General features: G+C 53.4%; 1 protein-coding gene across 1 annotated transcript; it reads left to right on the top strand.

Annotated features, from left to right (window-relative positions):
- Positions 1–1,237: 1,237 nt before the first annotated feature.
- On the top strand, positions 1,238–9,373 carry Rinl (Ras and Rab interactor like). Its single transcript, XM_035449391.1, has 11 exons — positions 1,238–1,553; positions 1,676–1,835; positions 3,536–3,638; positions 5,223–5,295; positions 5,374–5,438; positions 5,924–6,073; positions 6,151–6,615; positions 6,886–7,179; positions 7,961–8,092; positions 8,233–8,396; positions 8,479–9,373. Exons 1-11 carry the CDS (start codon positions 1,498–1,500, stop codon positions 8,521–8,523), a joined length of 1,707 nt encoding a protein of 568 aa, XP_035305282.1. The 5' UTR covers positions 1,238–1,497; the 3' UTR covers positions 8,524–9,373.

Raw genomic sequence — 9,373 nt, 5'->3', positions numbered from 1 at the left:
CTACATCGAGAGTACTGGGACAGCCAGGATTACATAGTGAAACCCTGTCTCCAAAAAAGAAAAAAAAAAACTTATATAAAATGTGGGGAGGGTTGCTAGGCCTCCTCTGAAGTCTAGGAAAGGAGGAAGTGGGTGTCACATTGCATCTGCATAGAGAACTCTATTGTGAGCCAAGACCTTTTCTAGGCTCTGGTTTTAACCGTGGCAGTTATCCAGCTGGCACACACACATATGATTACAAATACCTACGTGAAGATCTTGGAAAGTCCCCTTCTGTCCTTCTGTAAGTTCCTGTTGGGGATGCTGCCCCCCCCTCAAGATACATGGGCCTTTCTCCTGGGGTCTCCAGAGTTGCCTGCCACTCAGCAACTAAACAACTGCATAGTGGCTCATGCCTATAATCTCAGCACTTGAAGTACAAGGATTGCCAGGAGTCTGGAGCCAGCCTGGACAACAGACAGGTCCAAGCTAGTCTGAGCTGTTTCGAAAAAAAAAAAGAGAGAGAGAGAGAGAGAGAGGGAAAGAGAAAGAAAGAACGAAAGAAAGAAAGAAAGAAAGAAAGAAAGAAAGAAAGAAAGAAAGAGAAAGAAGAGAGGGGGCTGGGCGGTGGTGGCGCCCGCCTTTAATCCCAGCACTCGGGAGGCAGAGGCAGGCGGAGGTAGGTGAATTCGGAGACCAGCCTGGTCTACAAGAGCTGGTTCCAGGATAGGCTCCAAAGCAACACAGAGAAACCCTGTCTTGAATAACCAAAAACAAACAAACAAAATAAATAAATATAAGGAGGAGGAAGAGAGAGATGTATTGGCCAGTGTATTTGTGTTAGTAGCCACACCCCTTTGGGTGTGGCTTCGGCAGAAAGAGAAAAGCGTGAGGTGGGGGGCTCACTCTCTGGAGCTCTCTTTCTTGGATCTTGGGTCAGACCCGAAGGGCAGAGAAAGGCCTCGGCGGTTCTTTATTATTATCTGTGTAAGTTGTTCCCCAATAAAACACCCATTTATCATTTTTCTTGGGTTTAGTGGACTCATTATCACCTGCCTTCAATTGGCACCCGATATAGGACACAAACCCACAACTATGAGAGTAAGAGTCTCATGCTCTACTGCTGAGGGAAAAGAAAAAGAAAGGAAGAGAAAAGAAAAAAAGAATAGCTCCCTGGTTGTTGGTGGTGCACACCCTTAATCCCAGCACTTGGGAGGCAGAGGCAGGTGATCTATGTGAGTTTGAGGCCAGCCTGGTCTACAGAGCTAGTTCTAGGACAGCCAAGGCTACACAAAGAACACAAAGAAACCCTGTCTTGAAAACAACAAAACCAAAACACAAACAAAAAAAGAATGGCTCTTGGCATAGCTGGGACTTCTGAGGTCTATTCTGATCAGGCAAGGTCCCTGAGCCAGCTGCAACCATTAAAATGTTAGCCCTTGCCCTAGCTGGAGCAGCCTTGAGTCTTGTCTTCGTCCATGCCAGAGGCCAGAGCATGGCTCACTGGTGCCTGGCAGCATGAGGACTGCCCAGCCGGAGGACATGGTGTCTGCAGCCCCAACTGAGGGGGACAGGTGAGACTACCCAATGACACCCCCCATCTTCGGTCTTTTGTCCCTGGGCTATCCCTGCCTCTTGCACCCCGAGTCAATGGCCAGCTTCTACTACGACCCTTAACCCGGAATCTGTATCCCAGACTGTCTTGGACACTGACAGATGGAGCCGGCAAGAGCCCACTGGGGGTCCTCACTACCCCAGAGCCACTTCTTCGACTGCAGAGGACACAGAGGGTGTGGCAGGTCCCAGAGCTGGATGCTCAGCATGCCAAGGCCTTTCTTGAGCTGTGGCCACTGGGGGTGAGTACTCACATCTCTGGATCACTTCTGACCTTCCTGTGTCAACTTGCATCTGGTAGGTGACCAAGGCAATGCGACAGGCTGGTCCCCAACACACTATGTAGCACTAGCTGACCTGAATTTCTGATCCCCTTGCCTTCCCATCCCCTGAATACTAAGATCTAAGATTACGTACGTACGTACATACGTGTGTGTGTGTGTGTGTGTGTGTGTGTGTGTGTGTGTGTGTGTGTGTGTGTGTGTTGGGGGCGGGAGGGGGAAGCTGGAGAGATGGTTCAGAGGTTAAGAGCACTGACTGCTCTTCCAGAGGCCCTGTGTTCAATTCCCAGCAACCACAGGGTGGCTCACTGCCATCTGTAATGAGATCTGGTGACCTCTTCTGGCCTGCAGGTTTACATGCAGACAGAGCACTGTATACACAGTAAATAGTAAATTAATAAGGCTTAAAAACATCACCTGGGCCGGGCATTGGTGGCGCACGCCTTTAATCCCAGCACTCGGGAGGCAGAGGCAGGCAGATCTCTGTGAGTTCGAGGCCAGCCTGGTCTACAGAGTGAGTTCCAGGATAGGCTCCAAAGCCACAGAGAAACCCTGTATTGGGGGTAGGGGGTGGGGGTGGGGGGTGGAGGATGGGGGGGAGTCTGATGAAGGAGGATCAGGAGTTCAAAGCCAGCCTGGGCTACATTGAGACCTTGTTGAAATACATATAAATAAAAATAAATAAATAAATTCTTCAGGGAATGTAGGATAAATTTGAAAAGGACAGCTAACAGGGTTTGGGGGACCAGAGTTGGCCCCTCTTGAGGGCACTCTCCTTGTAATGCTAAAGATGACTGTCAGTGCTATGTCCCACCAACTTAAGAAATCTGGGTAAAAGATGTTTGGAACCAGGGTGTGGCTCAGTGGCAAGCAGCACTCTTGCACAGTGAGCAAAAGTCCCTAGGTTTAAGGCCCCAGGCACAAGATGGGGCTGGCCTTTTGCAAAGAATCCCCTCAAGCTATGTGTCTGGGATATGCCTGTAATCCTAGTATTCGGGGGACCGAAGGAGGGAATTATGAGTTTGAGGCTAATCTGGGTTACATAGATTTTAGAGGGGGGAAAAAAAGAAAACAGTACTGGGGATACAGCTCAGCAAAGACCCTGGGTTCAATCCCCTGCAACACACAGAGAGAAAGAGAGAGAGAGAGAGAGAGAGAGAGAGAGAGAGAGAGAGAGAGAGAGAGAGAGCCCACAGACAAATGAAACAAACACCAAAAATCAAAGACCTCCAGCAAAAATCCCATGGCAGATGTTCATTAGTTAGGCTGAGGCAGTTGCTTATCCTTGAACCAAACCGTGGTCACACAGCAGCTCATCCTATTGGCTAGTTGTAGTTGTGGGCCCACCCCCTAGGATCCTATCCACAGGAACTAGGAGAGAGGGTTCTCAACCTATGGGTTGCAACTCCTTCAGAGGGACACAGATCAGATATCCTGTACATCAGATGTTTACATTACAATTCATAAGAGTAGCAAAATTACAACAAAAATAATTTTATAGTTGGGGTCACCACAACATGAGGACCTGCATTAAAGGGTCCCAACGTCGTTAGGAAGGTTGAGAATCACTGCTCTAAAGGGAAATGGTACCCAGCAGACAGAAAGAAACACCTGCACAAACCTGCATCAAGCTCATTCTTGCCCTTGCCCCTCCTCTCCAGAGCTTCCTGGTCATAGGACATGATCCTAGCCAGGTCCTGATGCTGAAGACGGGACCTTCACCAGGAGACGTCAACGCCTATCAAATTCACAAGTTTCCTGGAGGTAAGGTACCTACCCTAGGCTTCTAGTCCACACTGCAAATGGATCAGCTTTGATCCCTAATCTCTCTCTCTCTCTCTCTCTCTCTCTCTCTTGATGCCTAATATCTCTTGACTCTCCCTAACACCATCTGCATCCATCACTTAGTCTGAACTGGCCTATCATTTCTTGCCAAGACCATTGCGGTAGCCTCCTCTCTGGTGCCTCTGTGGCTACCCTTCCCTTACAATCCATGCTGAACACAGCAAACAGCTGTTGTCATACACAGATTACACCCCTTCCCCAAACCCTGGAGAGGCTCGGTAACAACCTGGGAGACAGAGTTAGGTGGTCACTCTGAGCCACCGTGTTGTGGGACTCAGCTTGCTCTCACTCACTTCTGCCCTCGCTCGCTGCTCAGACACGGGGCTCTCTTCCCTGCTCCTGCTAACGCAGTGGCAGCCTGTGGCTTTGTGCATGAGCCTCCTTCCTTGAGTGGTTGGTGGCACAGTCTTCAGCCCTGAGAGCCTCTGTAAAAAGGAGTCAGGGACACAAGGTGTGGGAATGGAGCAGGTGAAGAGGGCCGGCTCCTCTTCTGGAGGTCCTCAGTTGGGTTCCCAGCACTCATGTCAGGCGGTTCAAACCCACCCAGTCCTTGGCACTCCAGTCCCAAGGAATCCAATGCCCTCTTCTGGCCTCTGTGGGTACTGCATGCATGTGTGCATAACACCCATAAATAGAATAAATGTAAAGATATGAAAATGTAACTTAAGGTAGTGGTGGCGCACACCTTTAATCCCAGCATTCAGGAGGCAGAGGCAGGCGGATCTCTGTGAGTTCAAGGCCAGCCTGATCTACAGTGTGAGTTCTAGGACAGGCTCCCAAGCTACAGAGAAACCCCGTTTCTATATATATATATATATATATATATATATATATATATATATATATATGTATATATATTTGGCCGGGCGGTGGTGGTGCACGCTTTTAATCCCAGCACTCGGGAGGCAAAGGCAGGTGGATCTCTGTGAGTTCGAGACCAGCCTGGTCTATAGAGCTAGTTCCAGGACAGCCTCCAAAGCCACAGAGAAACCCTATCTTGAAAAAAACAAAACAAATCAACAACAACAAAAACAAAAACCAAAGTTGAAGTCTAGCCTGGGCTACATATAAAGGTCAAAGTTGACCTGAGTTACATAGCAAGACCCTGTCTCAAAAAGAACAAGAACAAAAGAAAGAACTGTAAGCCTGGCATGATGGCTCAGGACTATAATCTCAGGCAGAAAGATTGTTTACAAGTTTTGAGACCCACCTGGCCTGGTCTATATAGTGAGTCCCAGGCCAACCAAAGTTACAGTGAGAAGCTGTCCAACAAAACAAAAACCACTGAAGACATTTTTGATGACTTCTATTTGGTGTCAGAGCTGGGATGCAAACATCATCTCCCAGGCATGGAATTCCCTTCTCTGAGGGGGGAGTATGAGAATAGAGAGATTCTCTGCCAAGAATGGGGAATGGGGGTGAGGGGTTGCCTGGGCCACAGGGTAGGATAGAAGTGGTCAACGGCCACCCTGCAACTTTTTTTTTTTCTCGCCCTCGTACCAGGTGTGTCCCTGGAATCCTCCAACCTCTGCATGCCAGACTGTCCCCATCTCCTGGCCTTCCTGTCAGCCAGCAGGTACAGGTCCCTGGCAGAGTGGCAATGGGGACCCTTCCCTGAGGTCTCCTCCATACTGAGGCTTCCCTTTCTCCTCAGGGACGTTTTGCCAAGGACCCTGCTCTTGCCCACTCCAACCGTAGGTCCTGGAGACAAGGACACAGGTGAGGCGCGCTCCCCCAGGGGAGAGAGAGGTCAACTTGCTGGAATCTGGTCCTGAGAGACTGGAATTGTTAGGTGAAGCTAGGCTTGGGGCAAGTATGAGACGAAGCTGCGGTGGCTTGGGTGGTGGTGGCGGCGGCGGCGGCGGCGCACGCCTTTAATCCAAGCACTCGGGAGGCAGAGGCAAGCGGGTCTGTGAGTTCAAGGACAGCCTGGTCTACAGCGTGAGTTTCAGGACAGCCAGGGCTACACAGAGAGACCCTGTCTCAAAAAACCAAAAAGAAGAATGAGGAGGAGGAGGGGGAGAAGGAGGAGTTATAGTTGTGGCAGGAGGGAATAAGACCACGTCTAGGTCCTAACAGGATAGAGCTGGATGCCCTGAGATCTGGAACTGCATTCTTGTTCCCGAGTGAGGAAGGCTAGGGATGAAACCCCCCGGTTGCCCGCTTCACACCTGGGATTCCTTGTCTCTTCTGCTGGCCCTCAGATCCTGTGCGACTTGGCTGCATCCAGGTCAACACCTCAGGGAGGGTGCTGTCTGTAGTGAACCAGCTCTACCTGGACACGCATGGAGACTGGGGGACACCGCAGGCTCCACAGCCATCGGAGCCAGCCACTGACCAGAAATACAGTCTAGGTTAGCTGGGCGGCGCCTGGGCACCCGAGGGATGAGGGGATGGATTAGAAGAGATCCAACCTGCTTCTCGCATCCAGCCCCTAGCAAGCCCACCCCACATCGGGTCTCCTGGGTGGAAGAGCCCCTGAAACCGGAAGTGCATCATCCTGGCCCAGACTCTCATCACCACCTGGACCCAGAAGCGTACCATCCTGGAGCAGACGCGCCCTCGCCTAGGCCTGCCCTAGTGAGCGTGGTGGAAGAGGAGGAGGAAGCGGACAGTGACAATTACAAAGAGGAAAGCCGCGAGGACCTGCTCACTGCCCACATCTGTGCTCTGGCCAGGGCCCGGAGCAGCTACGTGGCCAGGCAGTACCGAGGCCTTCGGGCACGCCTCACCTCGAATTCTGGAAATCCCTACAGGCCTGGGGACCCGGCCACCGAGCTGCTTCAGGATGTGCGCCAGCTGCTCGCTGATCTCCAGGATTACCTGGCAAAGGACCCCGACGTCAGAGCAGTCTTTGGGAACAGGGAACCTAGGGTCCCTCGGGACGAGGATCTTGGTAACGAGAATCGGAGGGAAACTTCCCAAGGGTTTGGGGGATGCCACGGTGTGTGCTCACACCCGACTTCTCCCCCCCCCCCCCAGGGGCAAGCACACCCCTGCTGCTTCGTGCAGCTCCTGCATCGTGCTTAACTCGTGCTTAACTCGTGCTCGCTCGTGCATTGCCGGCTCATCCCTTTCCCACCCACCCACGGTGCAATCGGGGCAGGAGACGGGGTGAGCAGGGGTCCGGGTGGGTCACCGTCCTCACACGCCACACGTCCCCCAGGCCCCGCGGTGGAAGCGGCCCTGTGTCGGGCAGTTCTGGAACCCCTGAAGCCCGCCCTGTGGACCAAACTGCGAACTCTCAGAGCCCGGGAACTGCGGCTACTGCGCCGGCGCCAAACAGCCTTGCGGGCCGGGGCGGGGCCCGAGGGACAGAGCCCCGCCCCGGCCTGGCGGAGCCGCATCCACGCGCGCCTGGCGCACCTGCACGCCGCGTGCGCCCCGCGCCGCAAGGTGGCGCTGCTGCTGGCGGTGTGCAGCGACGTCTACGCCGGCCTGGCCGGCGGCCAGAACCAAGGTGAGGAGCTTGTGGATGCAGAGCGGCTTCACGGTGGGCACCCATATCCGAGGGCAGGGGAACCGGTGCTGAGGACCGGAAGGAAGGTGTGTGTGTGTGTGTGTGCGCGCCCCGGCCAAGCTCACCACCTGTCCTGTGTGTGTGTGTGTGTGTGTGTGTGTGTGCACCCTTGCCAAGCTCACCACTTGTCCTGTGTGTGTGTGTGTGTGTGTGTGTGTCCCCTGCCAAGCTCACCACCTGTCCTGTGTGTGTGTGTGTGTACCCTTGCCAAGCTCACCACCTGTCCTGTGTGTGTGTGTGTGTGTGTGTCTACCCCTGCCAAGCTCACCACCTGTCCTGTGTGTGTGTGTGTGTGTGTGTGTGTGTGTGTGTGTGTATACCCCTGCCAAGCTCACCACCTGTCCTGTGTGTGTGTGAGTGTGTGTATGTGTGTGTGTGAGTGTGTGTGTGTGTGCCCCTGCCAAGCTCACCCCCTGCCCTGTGTGTGTGTGTGTGTGTGCACCCCTACCAAGCTCACCACTTGTCCTGTGTGTGTGTGTGAGTGTGTGTGTGTGTGTCCCTGCCAAGCTCACCACCTGTCCTGTGTGTGTGTGTGTGTGTGTGTGTGTGTGTCCCTGCCAAGCTCACCACCTGTCCTGTGAGTGTGTGTGTGTGTGTGTGTGAGTGTGTGTGTGTGTGAGTGTGTGTGTGAGTGTGTGTGTGTGTGTGAGTGTGTGTGTGTGTGTGTGTGTGTGTGTGTGTGCCCCTGCCAAGCTCACCACCTGTCCTGGAACTTCCTTAGAACCCCTAGGTGCCGACGCCTTTTTGCCAGCCCTGACCGAGGAGCTGATCTGGAGCCCACACATCGGGGAGACGCAGCTGGATGTGGAGTTTCTGATGGAGCTCTTGGATCCAGAGGAGCTGCGGGGAGAAGGTGAGCTCTCACCTCCAGGATGCCCAGACACTGAGAAGGGGCGCACCCCTCCCCAGCCCCAGCCTCCTGTGCCTCCGAAGGGGAGGCGGGCATTCAGAGAAGCAGGAGGGCTCTGATGATCTAACCTTCTCTCCCCCCAGCTGGGTATTATCTTACCACGTGGTTTGGGGCTCTCTACCACATTGCTCACTACCAGCCTGACGCTGGCCGTACACCGCAGGGTCTCAGCTCCGAGGCCCGGGCGTCCCTACGCCAGTGGCATCGAAGGCGGACCTGGCACCAGCAAGCCCAGCCCACAGCCCAGGTGACCACCTGTGCGGGATCCAGGTCAAAGGGAGGGTGGGATCTGCTGCCCCTCTGACACAGCCTTCCGTCTCTCCCCACAGGCTGACCTGCCCTTTGAGGAGCCTTGGGCCATAGGGGACCAGTGATGGCTGGAGTCCTCAAACCCCAGTCACTTCCGAGCCTTTGGGTCCACTCGTCTGCTAAGCAAGACTCTAGCGGCATCTGGGGTAGCGTGGAGGGTGGGGCAGGAAAAGGGTCAAGCCTTTTTAATTTTTTTATTTTATTTTATTTTATTTTTTGGTTTTTCGAGACAGGGTTTCTCTATGGCTTTGGAGGCTGTCCTGGAACTAGCTCTTGTAGACCAAGCTGGTCTCGAACTCACAGAGATCCGCCTGCCTCTGCCTCCGGAGTGCTGGGATTAAAGGCGGGCGCCACCACTGCCCGGCGGGTCGTGCCTTTTTGCACTGGCTGTTCCTACTTAAAAATCAGCCCTTCCTCCTCCCTTCCATCCCCTCCTGGTCTGCCCAGATGTTACCTCAATAAGACTCTCCCCAGCAAACACAACCCCCACACACGGTACTAAAACTACAGCCCTCTCACCCGAACCTCTTTGGGGCAGGCAGAATAAAGGCACAGTCCCCCAAAGATGTCTATGTCTGGATCCCATCTGTGATTATGACACTTGACCTGGTCGAGAGATCTTTACAGAAATGACAGCGTGTCTGGACCTGAAGCGGGAGCTTATTCTGGGCTCTTCTGTGCCCTAAGTAGTTAAGAGAGTGTGGCAGAGGTGTGGGGACGTTATGAGCCCATGCCCCCAGCCACTCCAGAGAATGAGGTGGGGAATTACTTGAAGCCAAGACCATGAGGACACTGTGACATTGAAACGTATTAGATGTTCAGGACAGTGGAGTTGAAACATATTAGGAGTTCAGAACAGTGGCACTGAACATAGTAGGTATTCAGGAAACAAAGGGATAGGCCTTGAAAACTGCC

This window comes from Cricetulus griseus, chromosome 9, assembly GCF_003668045.3.
Source record: "Cricetulus griseus strain 17A/GY chromosome 9, alternate assembly CriGri-PICRH-1.0, whole genome shotgun sequence".
Taxonomy (NCBI): domain Eukaryota; kingdom Metazoa; phylum Chordata; class Mammalia; order Rodentia; family Cricetidae; genus Cricetulus; species Cricetulus griseus.
The sequence above is the reverse complement of the archived record's forward strand: the minus strand, read 5'-3'. Positions and strand labels throughout refer to the sequence as shown.

Excerpts from the sequence above, each read along its gene's own strand:
- Rinl (XM_035449391.1), top strand. The coding sequence starts at position 1,498 with ATGAGGACTGCCCAGCCGGAGGACATGGTGTCTGCAGCCCCAACTGAG. Across the intron at positions 1,554-1,675 it reads GCCCCAACTGAGGGGGACAG|ACTGTCTTGGACACTGACAG; the intron begins GTGAGACTACCC and ends TCTGTATCCCAG. Across the intron at positions 1,836-3,535 it reads TTGAGCTGTGGCCACTGGGG|AGCTTCCTGGTCATAGGACA; the intron begins GTGAGTACTCAC and ends CCTCCTCTCCAG.